At 34.6% G+C, this 22,211-nt stretch overlaps 1 protein-coding gene across 1 annotated transcript; it reads right to left on the reverse strand.

Annotated features, from left to right (window-relative positions):
* Window positions 1–1,374: 1,374 nt before the first annotated feature.
* On the reverse strand, window positions 1,375–20,784 carry LOC126706453 (protein NAP1). The gene is made up of 24 exons (XM_050405930.1): window positions 20,132–20,784; window positions 19,043–19,485; window positions 18,867–18,941; window positions 17,386–17,466; window positions 16,539–16,619; window positions 16,279–16,361; window positions 15,257–15,341; window positions 13,664–13,789; window positions 13,435–13,542; window positions 12,312–12,356; window positions 12,054–12,196; window positions 11,229–11,361; window positions 10,345–10,455; window positions 10,157–10,235; window positions 9,107–9,300; window positions 8,150–8,295; window positions 7,343–7,424; window positions 7,086–7,196; window positions 6,143–6,268; window positions 5,908–6,047; window positions 5,717–5,813; window positions 2,837–3,828; window positions 2,309–2,521; window positions 1,375–2,069 (listed from the first exon to the last, which is right to left on the reverse strand). The coding sequence occupies exons 2-24, from the start codon at window positions 19,454–19,456 to the stop codon at window positions 1,571–1,573; spliced, it is 4,164 nt and encodes a 1,387-aa protein (XP_050261887.1). The 5' UTR covers window positions 19,457–19,485; window positions 20,132–20,784; the 3' UTR covers window positions 1,375–1,570.
* Window positions 20,785–22,211: the final 1,427 nt, after the last annotated feature.

Raw genomic sequence — 22,211 nt, forward strand, 5'->3', positions numbered from 1 at the left:
GAGGCTATTGAGAACAATGATATTTGTTTGGGCATTTTTGTTTAATATCTGAACTTTTTTCTTCAATTTCAATATGAAACTAACAGCCTTTTTCTCTACAATCTCCAAATTGCCTACGCTATCTTGATTTTCTTGTCTTAATTTTGTTTGGGTCCATTTTTCTAGTGTTGCACATTTTTTTTAATTTGAACAAGGAAAAATGTAAAAATGCATAGACCCTCGTGGTTTGGGTTTATAAACAGATTCCTTGTACTATCAATTTGATGTTATTGACTCATGAAATTTGAGAAATGATGAAATTGATCATTCCATTGCACTTGCATCAACCGTGATGGATGAAAATTGATCATGTGCACAGGTGCACTGCATGTGATCACTTTATTTATATAGCAAGCAAGACTCAGTTGCACACATGATAGGGGCTGCAGAGTGGGTATACATCATTTGCAGGTATCTTATGTATCATAGCTAGTGAAGATCACATAAATATAAATCTCATATTGTGTAAGACATTGATTTTACATTAACAATATACAAGATACTTAGGTTCAAGTATCCCCAATATAATTGGGTCTATCTGTAAAATATATTGGACCTATTTGTATGAAAGCAAAATGTCAACTCAACAAAAATAAAATCATTTTATTAAAAGTTTTTTGTTTTTTGTTTTTTTTTTTTTTTTTGGTAAACCCCGATCTTCATTAACTAAGCAGAAGTTTGCAAATAAAGTTTCTCATAATACAAACCCAAATTGTCATAGAAAAGAAGCACACAAAGGTCCACAGCAGATTATCAAAAACAACAAAATCTTGCAATCCATTATAAGAAAAACATGATATAAATTGCTATTGTAAGCTTCAGAAACCTTGCCTAGCACTACTTCGGCATCAATATCTATTTCAACTTCCAAGAGAGATTTATACGTGAATATGATGTCAACCCATCCCTTGTAACCCAAAGCTCTGCATCAACATTGGTGGTCACCCCAATGTTTTGGGTAAATACTTTAATCCAAATTAAGACAAATATGGTCACTGATAAGGCCCCCTCCTTGGCCCATTTGGAACCTTTGACAGGATAGAAATAATATTGTGTTTAAGAACAATCCTTCAAACAATGACTTGAGCAGAGATGTTAATTGTGTTGCCGGTGAATATTTGTATTGTGATTCTCGGTCTGTAATGATCAAAAAGAATGCAGCGGGTTAATGTCAGGTAGAATAAACTTGAGATTGTCTAGTTTAAACTTAACACAGGTAGCTCATCTTTGGGCAATCCGGAGATGACTAATGGAGGGCTGTACAGGATACAAGTGAATGTTCATACTTCCCCAGGGGAAGCAACCATATTTCACAAATTTCTAGCTCTGATAAAAAGCTTGGAGGTTCAAGGAATGAAATAAATGGCATTAATTTACACGATCAAGGCTACCACAAAAAGGAAAGTAATTTCAGGTATACATTATGTCAAAATTTTTATGAACTATCTCAGTAACTATATATACATATAACTATCCTTGGGAAAATATTTATCATAATTTACCGCCCTCTTCTTTGTTGTTGGCCATCTTTCTACTTATATGCTATTGGGCCAGACCTAGAAACTGCAAACCTTGGTAATGGACTGGGACCTGTGCTTCCCGAAGTTGACCCTTCACCATGTTTTACTTTACGACTTGAGCTGTAATCCAGTGGCCCAGACCGGCGAACATTCCGGTGTTTGTTTTCATTCCCCCGAAAGTTTCCACTGTCATTATCATAAATGTGCTCCTGACTATATGATGATGATGCTGATTTAAAATAGCCTGAATCATTAGTGAGATACTGAGGAGTTGAGTCACCACGGCCCTGCCTTATTACAGGGGATGCATGTGATAGTGATACAGCAGGAGAATGGCGGGGTGATACAGTTAGTAATGCCAGCAGTGAGGATGGATTATTCGTGTAGTACTGGCTATATATTGACCGAAGAATGGCATAAGGAATATGGAGTTCCAGAGAACTTCTTGGAAGGTATGGGGAGATCTCACAAAGTTGGTCTAGGAAGATAACCTGTGCTACAAGATGAGATCTGTGCAGAAAAGAGGAAGACATTAACAGTTTGGACAATTTACATGTTAACACAAACCACCATATTGCCAATGGCTAAACTGGAGAATTAGAGACCAAGTTGTGCAGAAAAACATAGTCCAGCAGTGTCGTCATTTTTCTTTTTAGCCTAATTTCAACAAGACCATTTTGAAACATGCCATATCACAGTTTGAAAGGGCATTTGGACACATGCAGAAGAATATGAAATCATTCACATACCTGTTAGTTTCGCTCCAAGAATCTAGTATAATCCCTGCAGAGAATTTTACAAAGAGTTGCATTGTGGACTTTATGCTTGCCTCAGCTGACAAACGGCTCTGTATTTCAGAATCTAGTGTCTCATCAACATGTCCATTTGAGAAAGATTGTCTCTGCTGATGCTCACGTTCTAGTCTAACAAACTCGCTTCCTGCAATCACAGCACTAATACACCTGCAGAAGAAATTTGATTGTCAAAGATAGCTAAACATAATGAGAACCACTACAACATTTCATGTGCAGCAGACTATGGCTTAACTTTTCAGTTTTATATTCACAAAGGTATCTAGAAGCGTAGAAGGTAAAACACAGATATTTGTGCTATCAAATGATGTAGTTCCAGAAGATCTAAGGCACATAGGGGGTTTAATTTATTTGCGTGTATGCATTTGTTAACTTTGGGTTTCAGATAGTATTTAACTAATAAGCATTCAAGAGTCCTTGTCATCGGCGTTATTCCAATTTATGGAAAAATGACTGCATACCCACCTTGCCAAGCAATTGATATTGTTGTTGAAGCCCCCTGTTTCAACATTGAATGCAGTGGTGTTCCAAACATTAGATGCCATGAAGGTGGCAAATAAATATGGTAACAGGCTCCACGAACCATCATTTGCACCCCCGACTTCTCCCAAGACTGACCTCACCCACTGGGAATCATGGTCACAGACCACACCGACACTATTTGCCACTCCTTTCAATCTCCTAATTTCCTTCTTTTCAGGTATTTCATCAGGTACATGCTTAACTACCTCAGCTAGTAATGAATATATCAAGGGTGCACCTTCTTCAAGCACAGCTCCAGCAGCTTCAGCCAGAAGCCCATCAAAAGCCAGGGCTAGCCCAGCCTGAACACAAAATTCAATCACTGTATCCAAATCAACAACCTGTTTCATAGATGCCTCTCTCTCTATTCTGTCACCAGAATGCAGGCTGCCAGCTACTGCCTCTAGCACTTCACGGTTTGAGCGCAATGAGGTGTCAATGCAATTTAAAAGAGCAGCTGTGTGTTCTTTCAGCAGATGGTCTAGCCTGTCAACTCCATAGCCACCAAAAATACGAACAAAGGCCTGTAGTTCTCTCAGATCAGCAACTGAGTCTGCAAAGTATCCACCAACAGGCCTTGTGCTCTTGAAACATTTATGAATGGGTGCAAACAGGATTCCAGCACCTGATACATCTTTGATTATATTTTCTATGTACCAGTTACATACAGCTTCAGCAGCTGATCCAGTAGGTTGTTCTGTCACTTTTTCAAACAAGTGCAGAGAGGAAACTGGTCCTGAGAAGGCTTCTGTGAGCAAAACTTCTCTAATACCCTGGGTTAAATCCATGCTAATATGCTGCTCTGCAAGATGGACAATGCTGATATGTCTGCGAATCAGAGACTCCAAAATAGAAGGCCGTTGAAGATCATTATCAGTTTTAAGTACTGCAAGCAATCTCCTCCTGAAGTTCCCAAGGATGCATTCTCTCATATACTGCAGTTAATGATTGGTGTGTTAGGATCAAAATATCAAATTACAAGAATCTGTTATGGTTTTATTGGATCCCAAACATGTGCATCAACATGCATGTATTTAAAAACACACCCATATGCATTTGATGTGATTGGATCACAAACTACTATTATTGTAAATATGTATGACTGAATAGATTGTGGATATTAGCTGCAAAAGAGGCATGATACTTAGCTGTCTTACAAAACAAATTCAGTAAGACTACTATATCAATAACAAGGAAAATAATAAAAGCTGACTTTTCTAAATGGTACAGGCTCCTACAAGTTGACATTTTAAAAATATTTTTAAGATTTAAGGCAGTGAAACTCACCACATAAAATGATAGAGGAAGATAAAGGCTTTTCTATACTTTTACATTGTAGTAATCCCAAGTATTTTAAGCATTTTATATCACGTCTTAATCTTTTATCTATTGTCATACTTGTGCCGTAGCAATAATATTAAGAAGATCCAATAACTGCCATTTTTGGTTTACTCAATGAAACCATATTTTGATATCCTTAAAATAACTACCCAGTTTTTGGCTTAGTCAAGATCCAGAGTTCCAAAAAACAGCCGGCCAAAATTAAACCAAAAATCAGTTGCTTTCTTGAGATTAGAACCAAAACTATTTTATAATTACATTAATTCAGGTGATGGACTACCTAGGCACCTGTTGGCAACCTTAAGTTCTTAAGTTGTATTGCGTATTTGCATAACACATTTTAAAAATAAAATAAAATCCATTGCTCTAGGAGTGAATATCTCTCTGTGTGTTTGTGTCATTTAGAATTTCTTCACATTCAAAGTATGGTACTCAATACCTCTGTTACTTTTACAAGTTAATCCGTGTAGATTGTCTATGAAGTTCAATTTTGAACTAAAATTACTGAGGATCAGATCCTATTAGGCAAAACATTTGCCTCCATTAGGGAGTATCTGCAGTCAAACTACTAAAAAGCAAACAAGTCAAATAATACGCATTTACATAAATCATTTGAAAAACTAAGCATTACATTATTGTAAGAATTAATGCTAATTGACAGCATATTTTGAAGAGACCAAATTTTTCGTTTGTTAAATTACCGATTGTTCCAAAAGTTTAGGGGCCGTTTGGTATGTAATTTTGAGCAATAATTTTCAGTTTTTAAACAACATTACACGTATTTTCACACACTTTTTCACCCACACATTTCCAAAAAATACAAACAATGTTACTAGAACAACATTACCAAACAGGCCCTTAAGTTTTTAGGATATTGTAAATTTAATCATTTAACCAATACTTCTAAGTTTTAACACTCTCCCTCACATGTGGGCCGAAAGAGAATGAACTCAAGACCTCCTGCTATGATACCATGTTAAATTATTGATTGTCCCAAAAGCTTAAGCTCTTGGGATATAGTAAATTTAATCATTTAACCAATACTTCTAAGTTCTAACATCGTTCTTGATTAGTCATCAAACACCGGGAAGGAAAAAAAAAGGAAGAAGAAGAAGAAAGATAGAAAGAGTGGGATTTGTTTTCAAGCGGTTGAAAAAGCTGCCAAATATCGTACAAGATGGCATTCCAAACACAAAAGATTCAATGATGTCTAGGCAACTAAATTTAAATTTTATTGAAAGGATCATAAATTAGTAAGGCACAAAATTGATTTAATCAAAAGAGAGAAGGAAGCAACAAAAGAAGGAACTATCATCAAAAAGAAGAAAGACAAAGGAAAAAAAGGGGGGGAGGGGGGAAGTAAAGCACACTAGTGCACTGTAAAACACTTCTACACAATTTTGTTATCATCAAAGCAACAGGAGAGAAGTGAAAAGATTAAGGGAAAACAGAAGGAAAGAATAAGAATATAAAATGTTTTACCTCCCTCAAGACAAAGACATGGTTTAGAACACATATAGGCTCCATGTCATTCAAAACTGAGCACAGATTGGTCAGCCTCTGCATTGCAGCTTCTAACCTGCCATCATCGAAGAATTAGACATGCAAAGTTGCAGACTCTTGAATTGAAAGAAAGCAAAAGAGAACTTGGCATTTGATTTAAAATAACATACATTTTTATAGAACTATCATTTTCAGGATAACTCTCATGCCCAGGCAAAGCATAGCCAGCTGATAACTTTGGGGATTTAGTTGAAGGAATTGAAAGTCTTGATGCATAATTGATATAGGTAGCTGCCTGCTCTGGAAGAAGCTGAGAGATTTCTCCATAATTAGTAACATTAAACAGGAACAAGAGATCAAGTTCAAGTATTTCTTTATGTTACAACATGACATAAATGTATCAACCTGATTCTCAAGGGCACCAAATCCTCCTTCGGAATCAAGAATATTGATTAATCCCTCCAATCCTCCCATGATTGATTCAATGAGAGATTCAACATAAAGGACCGCATCCCGACCAATTTTTGTTACCTGCTTGCAGTATAGAGTAAAGTCACTTTAATTTCATTTTAGCATTTTTCTGTGTGTGTGTATATGAAACAACTGATGAAGGATTTAATCGGGCAGCAAAAGCAAGTAGTAGATGGAAGTGAACATGTACTTGGTATAAGCATCACCTAAAAGACAACACTCATTACCCTGGCAGTTTTGCCATCAGTTAAGTCACTATTGTTTGTAATGATGGAATCAAATTTCCCAATCACATTACACATTATCAGATATAAGGGAAAAAAGAATTTGCATTCCACCTTATCTTAAAATGATGATCAAAAGCATGTGGGTAAACCTTGAAAGAATTAAACCTCTCAGAAGTGCAAATGATCCTGTTTTAGGCAGATTCGGCAAAAATACAACTATGGATTTAAAAACCAGACCAGCCCGGCCCGGCCCAGCCAGTTCGACTGGGAACCTTGCACCAATCCAGTACAGTAAAACCGCCCAAACCGGTAAAAACCAGGAATTTGGTGCAAAAATGGTTCATTGACCGGTTCGGTTTTTAAAATTATTAATACAACATATTTCTTACTGATAAAAAAACACAGTAGCCACTATCTAAAGATTAGAACCATTTAGTGATGAAATATTTAAATGTTATGATATGTGGCTATTTTTAAGATATTGTAAGCTTCTAAGAAATCCAAAAAAAGAGGTCATAGGCTCATAGCCAATGCACAAAACTCTCACTTTTTGTGGGGTTTGGGAGAGGTAATTGGTAGGCTGACAGGCAACCTTGCCCCCAAAATATGAAAATTAAGGATGCATGGGAGTGGGAGAGGGAGAATTTTACCTCTTCCGGAACAATGGGAGAAGCGGATTCTGGAAAACTACTAGCAACACCAAGCCATGCACAGCAATGCTGAGGACGTCCTTCTGGTCCAAACATGGTGTTCCTGAAGACCTGTTACAACAATCAAGATCCAGGTCAGCATTACATAGCACTTTAATAGAATAAATAAATTCTATATCAATCAGACAATGTAATTTTTTTGGTATAGTAAGGGGAGCCTAGCAAACAGGTTAAACAAATAGAATGCAAGAAATTACCGCTGTAAGGTGCTGGTGGTAGAAATAGAGCTTTTTAAGACTGCCATGCTTTGATAATTGAGATTCCAGTTCATCAACACATCTGCATCAAAAGCGAAAGAGATGCACATAAGCTATTATTGTCTCTTTTGCAGAAATCCAAGTATGCATTGATGTCATCAATGCTCATCATATGTGAATTTTATCAATATAAGCTAACATGCTTCTGAACTAGTTCAACAGCTTTAACCAAATAAACAACCTAGATATCACTTTGAGAACACGATGACCTAGCCCGCTAAACTTGGAAATGTCTCAAAAAATGCACTGAAAACTAAGACACTGGCGTATTCATACTAACCTTCTTGGTTTTCCAACATGTTATATAAAAAAAGGAGCATGAAGTTCTTAAATCTTGGATTTTTCTTTTTCTTTTTATGGCCAGATATTAAGTGTTAGATTGAAATCACTAGTGATGATTAAAAGTAGGAAAAAGGTACCTTCAAGCATTTCACCAGAAAAGATTCCAGCTTTGACTTACCTCTTTCCCTCTCATTTTCTTTTATGTGTGTGTATGTGTGTAACATACGGATCATCTAAAAAAACTATACAGATCATTTTCTTTAAAATGTTTTTTGGAGTTCAAACAATACCTACTATTCCTTTTTTTCCCCTTGACTATTAAGCTCTAAGAATCCCTATTTCCAAATTGAAAACCATGAGTCTTCTTTTCAGTACAACTGCAATATTAATTTTGATTGTTGTAACTTATTGCAATAATGGACTATGATATTTAGCAAACTAATCAAAGTCGGATATATAGAACACCTGGACCAATTGTAAGCAGCATTTCCCTCTGATAATAATCCTTCCTTTCCGGTGGAGACTGTAGCTTTCTCCAAATGTCTTATGTTTATGTTAGACCGAGAAGATGTGACTATCATCAAAATCGTTAACCAATCCTTTCGGAAATCCTGATTAATTACCACAAATAATTATTTATCCATAATGTGCCAATAAAGAAGCCAGTACAAAAATGAGAACCACAATACTTACAAAACAATGAGGACAATTTTCAAACAAGACTAACCTCAAAGCAATTCAGCTGAGTGTGAGTTACAAAATAAGCATATCTAGAAACAACACACAAGTTGTGTGCAAGATGAAATATAAAACAGCTACAACTACAAACTCTTGAGTGCAAATTACATATCTAATATAATTTGTAGACTGTTGTGGCAATTCATTAAACCCGCTACATAAGAAATCCTCCGGTCAAAAGAGTGCAAGTTTTCTCTTTTCTGTGATCTAATATGGTCAGGGAGAAAGGGAGGATTCCATAGCTGACACCAAAAGTTTGAGACTGAGACTGTGGTTGTTATGTTTCTATTATCTCTCATCCGTCCAGTTGTCTTATCATGCATGATAAGAGACCACTTTTAATTATATCAATGACCTCTCTTGCATTATTATAAAACACAAACTCTGAATAACTTAAAAGTAAAAGCTTCAAGATATACAAAAACACACACTCAAATATGAGAAACTAATTGAAATCTCCAGGGCTTTTGACATAAACGAATAACCTCAGTTAACATGTTTATCAGATCACACACATTTGTCACTATGTTTTGTTACTACGTAATTTATTTATACGAGACTTTTACCCAAAGGAGGTGACAAACAAAATTACAGACCCATAGCAGGTCAGTAAAGTTTCAGAAACCTCAGAAGATGCAACATTTACTAAATAAAAATAGAACATGGTCTGCAGAGATAACTTACAGATAGATCACATGTGATGGCAGAAATATTTTCACCCTGAGGTTTTGGAATGTTTTCAAGGTGTTGAACAATTTGCTGAAGGAGTCCTTTTAAGCCTGCATCTAAGTCAAGCGCCACCATTCCCGGAGTGCCCAGCAAGAAACGGATTCTACCAGCACAGGAAGAAAGATATGACAATGCATAACCTCGAATTGCTGCATACAAGTATGAATAAAAGTATAAAATATACTTTAAATTTATATGAGAGATCTCTGGCTGTAGTAACAAAACAACATAGCATATTATCTAGTTGCTGCTCAGCAAAGTTTATCAGTCATATCAGATAAATTCTACATGAAAGCATTCATGTTATATCCAAGTGAAGCCCAGAAGACTGAGTATTCATGTTTAGTTTACTTGGCTTGCAGACTTGCACTGTTGATATGCTGCTCTGAAGGCAGTGGATGATTAACTAAACCATCACTCTACTAAATTACTATGGACCAAAACAAAAAATTCATATTTTTTTTCATGCAAAGTAGCACGGTAATGCCATCTTAATATATATATATATATATATATATTATGTGGTGATAATTAAAATCACAAAGCCAATCATGGAATGGGTGGCGAATTACTGTGGCTCAAAGTGTATATGAACCTTCTGAGAAGAGGGACTAGGGTTAATTTATTTTAATTTTTGGTACTAAATTATCAGATTGTCCTCTCAATTAATTCAGACTTTTAGAAGCTTAAAAAGGTAAATCATATTTAAATCTGCACGTAAACAACAATTAAAAATCAACAAGGTTATGCAAAATTCTAGATTCACTAGTGTAATGTCTGAACATCTCAATAGTAGAAAGTTATCCCTCCAAATGCATTTCACAATTTTTATTATTTGTATTTGGTACAAATTAGCCAAGGACTTGAGTCATTATAAACTATCTTAGAAGGAAACAAGTTACATATAACTTTTTGCTAGGGAGAAAAAACTATATATATATATATATATATATATATAAAACAATAAATTTAACCTGCAAATAATAATAATAAAAAAATTCTAACCTGCAATATACTTGCGCACTAAACAGCATAGGCGATCAATTCCATCTAATAGGAACCCAATGGTTGGATCACTTTGATCCTGAAACAAAGGTCATAGTGGTTAAAGTCAAGCACTTCATTAGCTGGTTCGCAAACAAGGACTAGTGGTAACTGGTGCAACCAATAAAGGGAAGGAAAACTTCACTTACTATGTCCACTGGTACCGTTCGTGCAGCCTTTGATTTTGATGATGCAATTCCTACATGTTGGAAATACCATATGACCTCAGACTGAGCAAAAGCCAAGGCAGAAAACACCATCTGTAGGAAATATTAAATCATTAGAGAATGCATAATTCAGCACTACAAAACTATTAATGAGTCAATTTTATATCTAAGTATTTTACATGTAAAAACAACTCTAACTCATTGACAAAGAGAGCATAAGGAGGAAATAAAACTAATTAGCAGATCCAAGGGTTCTAAAAAATTTAATATCAATGTCATTGTAAAGACTAATTAGCTGATCCAAGGGTGCTAAGAAATTTAATATCAATGTCATTGTAAAGACCACCTGCCCATATCCTAACTCATCCAGAAATGTAATTGGCTTAACGGTTTTACTGGAAAAAAAGACTAAGAGTTTCAGTGTGGGATAGGATGGCAGGTGAGCCACCCATTCAGAAGTAGGGCTATGACCGAGTTGAGTCAAGCCAAGTATTTAAAGTTAATAATTTGTTTATTTAATTTTATTTCAATCATGAACCAAGTTGAAGCTCACCACCAAGTTAGGTTACAATTCCACAAGATTCATTTGTTTTTTGAACAAGCTCAAGCTTGTTGATGAGTGGATTGATTAACTTTTTCTCTTTTTTTGGGGTAGGGTAAAACCTATCTACAATTCCTTGGGTGACATACCTTAGGTTCCCCAAATAAATTCAACCATATGTTTGCATTGGCCACATTGGCCAATAAGTCACATTCAAGTAATGCTATATGTCTGCGTGTTTGGGTGGGTGGGTGGGTGCACTACAGAACTTCCGGCATGTGACACAATTTCCAATACCTCATTTAATGAAGTTTGTAATGTTTACCTGAATGTTTGGAGCTAATAAACTAGGCTGGTCAGTAAAGAAAAGCACCATTCTTCCAATCTCTTGCTTCAATAATATTCTCCTCTCACGATGGATGGCATCACAAGACACAAATGCTTGCTCATGCACTTCACTGAAATGATCAACCAACATTACTATATCATTTTCAATGCTTGCTGATGGAGCCATAAACATCAAAGAGGTTAGATAATAATAATAATTAATAAATAAATAAATAAATAAAACCTGGTAATCTGATGGATATTCGAAACACGAGGAAAAAATTTTTACCATTCAACATCAACAGGAAAGGTTGTTTATGAGAAAATGAAAATTATGGTTGCTATTTTTATAGTTGCTTCTTAAAATATATATATATATATATATATATATATATATAAGAACAAAATTATAGTTACTCTTAAATGTTATGTCACTAATAAAACAAGAATTTCCCATGAAGTATGGACAAATATACAACTCAAAACTTTATGATATGAGAATGCCAGCATAGCTATCAAACAAACAATACATAGATACTGGTTATATCCCTTTTAATATTCCAAGGTCAATGCTGAAGTACTTATATTGTGCAAATTTTGCACCCAAAAAAAAAAAAAAAAAATTGCCTTAGGTTTAATTAGGTGTATCTTCATTATTAAGCTGTAAAAGGAAACTGTAAAATCAATATTTTAATTAACCTATAACAAATGTTTTTTCTTCTTATATTTCTACTCAGCAATGACAAGTTGTTTTACCTTTAGTGCTTTGCATTTAGACTTTGGGATAGAAGAAAAATAAGTTAATAAAAATTTCTGATTTTACCTTATCATTTTCTCAACCTGCTTCGCAACACTATACTCCAAATCCGCTTCTTTCTGCTTTGTACGTCCTGATTTTGCCATCTTCTTTGATTCTAATATTCGTGGCAAAACATATAACTGATAGTCCTCATGCAAAAGTATGTACTGCATTTTAATGTTTTACAATGACAGTCAATAACTGCAAATGACTCATATCTGAAAAAGAAAAAAACTTCAGCAAATGACAAGTATAATTTCAACAACAGGCGGTAGAACCCACCTCATCCCTGAATATTGTAAGAACTAAATTTTCCTTCAGCACAACCTGTAAGCCAGAACCAATTTAGAAAAGGGAAAAAATATTATCAGCTGAGATATATGATGAATGTAGCTTTTTTCTCTGATATAAGAAACCAAGAGAAAAAAACCAAAAAAATAATGACTCAATAGGCCTATCTTTTCCTCTAATGTTTGTGTTGTCTTTCTGATAGTTCTGTGGGGTGTGAACATTAAAGTGCAGTTTTAAATAAATGAAAATTATATGGCATGATATTTTTTTAAGAGATCTAAAAATCTCTTTGTCAATGACATTGAAATCAGTCTTCTATTGACACATGTATATTGGACATATACCAGCAACAAAATGGTTACATAACATTATGGAATTACTAAGATCTTAACCAAAGTTATTAATATCATCTTGTACCAGCCAAAAAGGCCAGAATGTATCATACCATTCACCAAACTGGTTCTCACAATTCATTACCCCCTAGAAATGTATAGCTTAAATTTTTGGAGTGTTTCTACTGGCCATTTCAGTGAATTTCGGGCATCTCAGCCAGTAACAAAATTGTCGGACCAGTATCAAAACTTAATATAGGCCAATGAGCTATACTATATAAAAATTGAACCCACCAATTTTATTTGTAATCCAGCATGTAGGCCCGGATGAAAGTTCTAATATTATCTATATTTATTTATTAGTCTAATGCTACTAACATATATATATACCAAAATATTTCTTTCTAGCGGCCAAATCGAAACAGCCATGGTATGGTATTAATAACTTGGGTTTAAACTATAAAAAATTTGTATACATGCTAGCTACAAGCCTACAACACCTAAATGCGCTCAAGTCCATATCAAATACGCCACGCTTACTTCATGAATCTGTTGCCTCCCAGTGGACTCTTGCATGTATACTAGTATAAGCCCTTTTTATAAATATTGCAAACTTAATTTATTAATTGCATTGCTAGCACTATGTATAGGATACACTTTCCATAATGCATGCTTATCATAGATTTACATACTTTTTCTTTCTCTTGATATAAGCTGAATTCAAATGTAAACTTTATTGCATAACAAGAGCAAAAAGGAACAAAGCAATGTCTGGGGCTTACATTGGCAATATCAATGCTAGTGACACGAAGCAGCTCATCAGGACAAACAAGATACCCAAACAATACCCATTCTCGGTAAGAAGTAACATTTGCTAGATCTTGTGCTCTCTGCAGGGGGATAATGACATAAGAAGTGCAGTGTAGTAGTGTAGTAAACAGTAATACCACTGACAAAAAAAGTTGCAAATTGTGACCTATCTCAAAATCATCAAAAGTAAACAGAATCTACCATTGGGTGAGCCGAATTTGTGAGTATATCTGGATATCGAGGATGATATGGACTCAAAAATCCCTCATTTCTAAGCTTCCTTGTATCTGTTGATAGGAAAATAACAGGACCGACTGCCTCTAGTACCTGGAAAAGGAAATTGAAACTTCCATTGTAGTTTTTGAAAGGAATGTCTCCGGCAGAAGTTTCTCAATGCAAAAGAAAAATGTGATCGACTAAATAAAAGTCACTTGAAAGATTTACAAGGCATTTAAAATGATCAAGCATTGAAACTTGAAGACACTATAACTTTGAGATCATTTGAACAACCATCCCACATCAAACTTGACAGTGAATCTCAAAGAACTAGGCATCCTAATTCAACAGTACCTATATAACAAAGACAATTCTTTTCCATAACAGCACATGCAATGCTAGAAGTCTTGCAGTGCATTTTGTTATGGGAAGCCATTACAAATATTAAGACCACATCAACCAGCTTGCCAAAAGAAAACTGGATATACGCAAAAAGTCAACAACACCCCCCCCCCCCCCCCCCCACTCCCTCTCCCCCCAAACGCCTTTTCAATTAATAACATGCGCCATCACCTCATCCACAAAAAACTTCACTCATCAAGCCCCCAATACACAGAAAACAAAGCCTCCATTTATCAGATGACCAATTAGAACAATGAAGGCATTTCCAAAGCCTCCTCACTGACAGCTAATGATCATGAATTTCAAGCATAAATGAGAAGACCCAAAGATATATCATCCAAGACCAGATGGAATCCCAGAAACCTACTACAACTGAGAACCCAATATTAAAATCTGACCTTGCTCTGATCATTGCTTCTACTGAGCCACTGCACTTATGTCACAAAATTCTACCGAAGCAAATATTTAGCAGTAACCTCTTTCAATATTTGCCTCTTCATTCTCATTTCTCCAAATCACTTACCCAGGAAAGCCATTTCAAAGATCTAATAGTTAATTATTTCAAATCTTCAAACTTCACCAACTGAAATCCTCGCCTAAGCAAATAAAATGACATTTGACTTCCAGTCCTCTTCAGATCCAGGAAAAGTTCCTGAACATTTTTCCTAATAATTTTTTTTTTTTTTTGGAGATATGGAATAAGGAAGGAGGGGAGAAAAACCAAATAAGTTGGAGAAGGATCTTAGAATAAGCACCAACTTCCCACCCTCAAACAAGAACAGACTTCCACATTTCTAACTTCCTAGTTTCAACAATAAAGAATCCAAATACGCGACCATTGTAGATACATTATTTCAGTTCATAATTTTTTTTCTTTCTGAATTTAATGACAGAAATTTTCTTTTCTATGATGATTGAGGCAAAAAGAGTAGAGGAGGAGGGTTTCTTTTTTGTAATTTTGACATATTGCAAACCAGGACACGTGGATGATTTTTAAGATTATCACCTCCCAACTATTATATATTTTCACTTAGACTGATTCCACTTGTAAGAATTCATTCACAAGTACAGCAGGAGCACAAAACTATCATAAGATGATCATCTTATCAAATGAAATGAGACATACAACTAAACATCATTTTAAAAGCATTTTGATAAGTAAAGAATGATATTAACCTCCCCAATACGTGGGCTCACAAAGTTTAGGTCCTCTTGTAATCCTTTCAGTGGTGGATCGTAAGAGTCTATAAATTGAACCAACCTGAAATCCAGAGACAGAAAGATATATGGTGTGATGCATCAATTGAGAACAAGAATCATATGACAGTTTTTATCTTTTGTTAGTAAGGTACATAGGCACTTAGTAGACCCTAAACCCATAAACTCACCCCCACCCCTCTCCCCACATTCTTGTTACAAGGAGAAGAGGAGCTCACTGGCAAATCATATGACAGTTATCCTTTCAAATATTAAAAAAATAAATAAATAAGGAAGTATCATCTGCAACTGGCCATTAAATGTTAATCTAAGCATCTAAAAGTGTGTTTTCCTTCTCCTAAAGATTGTTATGTTATAATACATACAGAGTACATAACTATCAACCATGATAAAGATGATTCTCTCTTTTGGGAAGCCAAACACAAATCATACCGATACACCCTCATCGGTTTGAAATTGTGACCTAACCATCTGCCCATTGTTTATAGCAGTAGATTCTATTTGGTTCCAAGACCATTGGCCCGTGACAAAAATTATGACAAGTCACAACTACCATTTATCACAAAAAGGATAAGCACAAGCTTTAAACACCATATGCAGATCATAGGGCCATGTGGGCATGGAAATGGTGGGCATCACTTGTTCATGTGTGAAACATAACAAAAAGATTCTCTTCAAAAGAAAGAGTCACACCCATTCAGTTTCAAACACCGTACAACCTCTAAAAACTTCCTCTGCTCTTCGACTATAAGCAGCAAAGTAACTGGAATCCTTATTTATTCCAGTCAGTGACTTGGACGTAGAGAGTTTCCTCCAAACATCTTTGGACATCAGGTTACATGCCACTAACAAAATTATAAGCTAGCTGTATAGTGTATAATCAGTAAAGAAAAAGGAAAATTCAAGATACTCCTATATTCATAATAACAAACCCTTCTAGGAGCACCAACATAATTTTGAAAAGTAGAAATATCTCCTACCTATGGTAAAAATCACAATCTCGGTCGTTACTTGACATGGCATGTAAAAGGTTATAGATTTGAAGCACCATTTTCCTTGGTATCTGTTATGAAACCATTGCATTAGCACAAATAAAAACATGCTGTATGGTACATGACTATACACATACATAGTTAAGACAAAGCAGTCAAAAGGTTTCAACTAGAGCACTTTTAAGAGTAGGATAAACAGGAAGAAAATGAAAGACAGATAAATGAAACACAATGGAAAGTTGACTTGCCTTCTCGGAGAAAAGGTTAACACGAACAAAGGAACAAAAGAGGTCCATAAATGCATGTAGTATAAGCGAGTTCTGATGGGGCTGCAAAATACTGTCTTAAGTTAACAAGCATAGTGTTGATGATTTTTGTCAAGAAATAATTACTCTAGCAATTTAAGTAGTCAGAGAACAGAGTAGAGTTTTATTATTTCAGCACCCCCTCATGTGGGACCCACACATGGGCAATAAAACTTACCCTAGTCACTTTTTTGTGAAATAGTTAACAAAAGAGGTATAACAGTAATACGGAATATGATGCTCAAGATAGAGCTTGAGTTTCCTCCTGCACTAAAAAAAAATGACTCAGAACATTTGGACTATAAATTGATCTTGCATCCCCAATACCTTCAGTCTTTCACTTTTTATTCTTCTAGCATCCTAAGACTGTTCAAATAGCCTTCACACAAACCATCCACCTCTCCCAAAGTGACAGTTTTTTCAAAAACATCTTTTGCAACATCCATTCAAGGAAACAATTTTAAAACACATAGAGAGAGGAAGATCATTACACTAGGAGAGGTCAAGGTTCCTATGAAGAGCCTAAAAGTTAGTTCGAACAACCCTACGAAGTGAGAACTCAAAAACTTTTGTAAACCATATGTTCTCAGTCAGATTTTCAAATGGAAGAGGAAGCTCAATGTCTGTCTTGTACCTTGTTCCCATGGCAAGCACTATACAACTATTGGTTGCCATTTCTCAGAAGTTGACAACTGAGCTTTCTAGAGTGACAAGTTGCTAACAGTTTCCACTCATCAAAGTTTACATCCAAAACATACATTTTGAACAATGACGAGAATTTGAAACTCACCAACAATGTAATTACTGTGCTGCTTAGATCCAGAATAAGCCGCAGCGCTTGTTCTCGAAATGCCATCAAGTCAAGAAGAAGCTGGTTCAAGCAAAGGAAAGCAATTAACTGAGTATATTTACCAGGAAATTGATTCTTAAACTATGTAAAAGTTTGCAACTATAAATTCATCATTTGACACAGAGTTATAAAAAGAGCCGGTTTTGAATTAATATTATGAAGTGGAAGCTCGACAGATCCCCACAATTCATTCCTAGCCCGTACAGTCCAAGCTTGCAGTAGGACAAGGAAGTTCCAGATATATGACTTGATGTCATGATGAAACATGTTTTTCTTATAAGTAATCATGGATGAATTTCGCTTAATAAAAAAGGGAAATTAAATGAACGAACTTAATAAATAGAAAAACAAAAAAAGGAACAAAGAGGTCGCCGCTCCTCAAGTCATGAAAAATGCTGAAAAATATTAATTAGAGAAGTCATCTCATTCCATTCACAAGTTAAACTCAACAAATAATCACAGAACGAGATAATGGGAATGAATAAAGAGAAAGAGAAAATTGATTAAATGATATGACACTAAAACTCTAATTCAGGATATAACATCCGAATTCCTTTCGCAACCTCAAGTATGAGGCTATCCATCATACTTTATAAATTATACTGACAAAAGATAATAACATTTCTATAATCCTCTTGTCATCCCCTCATTGGAAACAATTTCTAATTGTTTTCTCACAGTATTTATTAAAGAACAATGAATTAAAGTTAAATAAAGCTTCTTAATTCTCACTGATCATTGTGCCACATGAGATGACCAAATGATTTGGTAAGCACACTCACATGGTAGCCAAGTAGTAATACAGTTAGTTCCAGTTATGCAGTTGATTGCATGAAATACTGGGTGTTGTGGGGGGGGGGGGGGGGGGGGGGGGGGGGGGGGGGTGTGGTGGTATGATCAGAATTTGGAACAAGGAAAACACTATATTATTTATGAAATGATATGGCTCATCTGCAACTGCAGTGCTTTCTTCTTAGTTCCAGAACTTTATTATGGTAATCACTAGGTTTCTTTTAATTTTTTGGCTAGGGCATAGCTTATCTTCTCTACTAAACATGTGTTGCGATACATGGAGGTTCTATCATGACAGAAGTGTTATTGTTATGAAAACTACAGTTGACAAGCTAGATATTTGAACAATTAAAGACACATGCTTGGATGTGCATTTGACAACATTAACTTGAACTAGCATTTGATCATCAGAACATTAAACAAAAGACATGATTAAAAGAGTGAGATTAGAATCAATCTTCGGCTATGCAGCACTGGAAAAAAAAAAGACTTGGGGGGAAAGCCATTCAGTTTATTAGTTGCACACAAGCTTAACTTTGACCATGCCCAATTTAGAATAAATAACAAAAATGGGTTGAAAATAAGTAAAAGAAGAAGAGAAGAAGTAAACATAAGTACCAACTCTATACCTGAACCCATGGTTCCAAGCTCTGCAAATGAAGTTCTACACTATCATGCAAAGCATCCAATGCAAACTTATCAACCTGCAGCATGGTCACCCAAGGTGAAAGACTTCACTAGTGACACATAAGTAATTAACAAAGAAAACACCTTACTTTGAATGGGAAAGGAAATGAATTCTTACACGTTCAAGTTGTAATTTGCTAAAATGCTCTGGAAACTTCTTTGAGAGCAAAATGCAAAGTTTTGGGTAATTAGGGAACACACCCGCTTTCCAAAATGCTTCGGTAAATACATGTCCAATTGGATCTGGGTAGTCCAAGATTTGATTCAACCTATACATTTTAGCCATAAGACCTTCAGCAACTTCATTAAGTTGGACCACCGACTTCATGTTCAAACCCTTTTGTGACCCGCCTGAACTCTGGACCTGTCCATCAGGACCTGCATTCCTAGAGCTCCTAGATGTCATTGGAGGTGTCATTTGTGGACCCAAGTACTCAGTCCACCTTGATGGTCCCTCCCATTCCCTTGATCTTACCAGAGGGGGTGACATTGAGGAATCTTGACTTGAAAATAGTTGTCGTGATCTTGCCATTGATTAATTATACCTCCACTCAAGACTTTCTGCAAACCAAGTTTAGCTTACGAGTCAATTTCTTTAATATTATAAAATTAGTCTATAGCAGACTTATCTTGTTTCACATCTCCATTTACACGATTTAAAAAGAGAACAAACTAAATGCACCATTCAGTTGCCAAGAAAATATATAGATGAATCAAGTTACATTCTTATCTTCCTTTTCTCAGTTTTTCTAGGTAACCAAAAAGGTCATAATTTTATGCATTTTCAGTCCAAGTGTCCAACTATTTTAGCTTTCAGCTTCTTAACCACTCAATTATCCCATATTTCTCAAAAGAAGCTTCACTATTATTGCACAAGGCTTTCATGCTTGCTTGGAAGCTAAGAAAATGCAGGACATATTTCGACTATTGAAAACTGTAACATTATTCCACTACAATATGTGGAGCACAAGAACCTTTCTTAGTTGAGTTGAGAATTATTATATATACATATATGAAAAGCAAACTAAGAAGCATAAATACCCTCCACAATTTTTTCACTTCCTTTTTATTTTCTTCCGATTTCACATCAACCAATCAAAGAATACCTAAATACAAGTCATAAACCCTAAAGAAAAAGCAAAAATATCCAAAATTAGTAACTAACTGTACATACATTCCAGCACAGGTAACAAAAAATAAAGCATACCTGCACAAAATTCTCTGTTTGGTCGCCAAGAAAACAAGATTTTAAATGTCTTCCTCACAGTCTAGCGGCTTCAAAGGAAGAAAAACTGAAATCAAACTTAGCTCAGCTGAGCAGAACCACATTTTTCTTTCCTCATCAACCAAACAGTGCACAGAATTAGTAACTCTTCATAAATTTCCAGCACATGTCACAAATTCTCCGTTTGGATGCCAAGAAAATGTGAGAAAAGCGAACACAACAAAATTTCAAAAAAATCTGAATCGAACTCAGCTCAGCTAAGCAGAACCTCTTCAATATTTTCTCAGAAACCAAACAGAGCACAAAATTAGCAACTCTTCATAAATAGCCGGCACATAGTCACAAATTCTCTGTTTGGATGCCGAGAAAACGTGAGAAAAGTGAACGAAACAAAATTTTCAAAAAAATATGAATCAAACTTAGCTCAAGCTAAGAAGAAAGTGAATTTCGGGAGTCAACATTGCTATCTTTTAGTAATTTTGTATTTTCTCAGCAACCAAACAGGGCATAAGGAGTTAGAGAGAGAGAGAGAAAGAGAGATTACAATTTAGAGGTTGAGAGTTGAGATTGATGGATTGAGAAGATGAATTGAAGCTTAGATCTGAGTCTCTCTCTCTCTCTCTCTCTGCCCATTTAATACATCACAGCACAGTGCTTTAGAGAGAGAGTGTGTGTGGAGTGGTAGTTGGTGTAAAAAAAAGAAGGCAGAATTTGCTTCTACTGAAATTTTAGTTTTACTTTTAATTTTTAAGAGCAGTGATAGTTACACTGTTTAACACGTTATAATTATATACTCTTATTTTCACTATTTCACCGTTATAACTTAATTAACTCTTGTTTTCACAATTTTATAATTATCTAAACTATTATTTAAGGAATTTTCTTGTTTGAATTTGTCATTTTTTTTGTTCAAAAATACCCCTATATCTCTATGTTTAAGTAAAAACAAAATTAAAGGATAATTCGGTAAAAATGTGACTCTAACTTCTACTAAAATATTACCTAAAAAATAGGACAATTCTTTTGTTAATTTTTGAATTACTTTATTTACTTATAAATTAGATTCTTAAAATAAAAATTATATATATAAAATAAAAACATAGAATTTTTTTACTAAAAAAAAATCTCACTGGACACGTAAAGCACGTGTAATGAGGCTAGTAAGTATTTATTATGCTTGTGTTTGTACATGGTATTAATATTCTACTATTTTAAAGAGCTTTTAAATTTGATTTGATAAGTGGTTTCAGTTAGTTTAACTAGAGATTGGATATTTAAAAAAAAATTGATTTGATAAGATAAATGGATTATGAATTGTTTGTTTAAAAATTGTGTTTTTTTTTTTTGGGTCAATTTTTCCTATTTGATTAAGAAGGAAAAAAGATTAATATCCAGCTAAAAAGAAGGAAAAGAATAATGTAACTATGTAAGGGATAGTTATTGTAAGATAAGTGTCAATTTGCCCTGTCTTAAACTTATTTTAATTAAGTTGAATTCAATTCTTTCCTAAAAAATAAAAGAATGTACACTCTTTTTTATAGTTTTTTTTTTTTATTTTTTAAGATACACAACGTTTTTACAGTTTTACCCCCCATAAAGACTTATTTTTATTATATATTTTACTAAATAAATAAATAAGTCAATGAATATAATAACATCCAAATGAACGATCACACAATAGACAAAAAATGCCAAAACAAAACAAACACACAAAAAAAATAAAAACAAAAATTGATTCAATTATGATATTGATTCTTAGATTTTTTTTTTTTTTTTATACTTTTTTGATGCTAACGAGGAGATGTTGATTCTTTAGTTGTACTTTAAGAAAATGTATTTTTAAAATCATGCAAAAAATAATAATAAAAAAAAATTTCAAATATAATATATTTTTAAATGAAAATAAATGGAATCACACAAAATAGAATAATTACCCGGGTTCAACTCAACTCAACTCAATAGTAGTCTTATCCTTTAACGAGATACATATATAACATGTGGATAATTATTTTACACGAGGAGATAAAATAAGAAAAAAAAAATTATAGTTTTAATTTTATCT

The sequence above is a fragment of the Quercus robur genome, chromosome 11 (genome assembly GCF_932294415.1).
Source record: "Quercus robur chromosome 11, dhQueRobu3.1, whole genome shotgun sequence".
NCBI classification, from domain to species: Eukaryota; Viridiplantae; Streptophyta; class Magnoliopsida; order Fagales; family Fagaceae; genus Quercus; species Quercus robur.

Coding starts and splice junctions, on each gene's coding strand:
- LOC126706453 (XM_050405930.1), bottom strand. CDS start 19,456: ATGGCAAGATCACGACAACTATTTTCAAGTCAAGATTCCTCAATGTCA. Junction 6,269..7,085: donor CTCCCATTGTTCCGGAAGAG/GTAAAATTCTCC, acceptor TACTGCAAGCAG/GTAACAAAAATTGGTCGGGA. Junction 2,070..2,308: donor TCTTGGAGCGAAACTAACAG/GTATGTGAATGA, acceptor TTTTCTGCACAG/ATCTCATCTTGTAGCACAGG.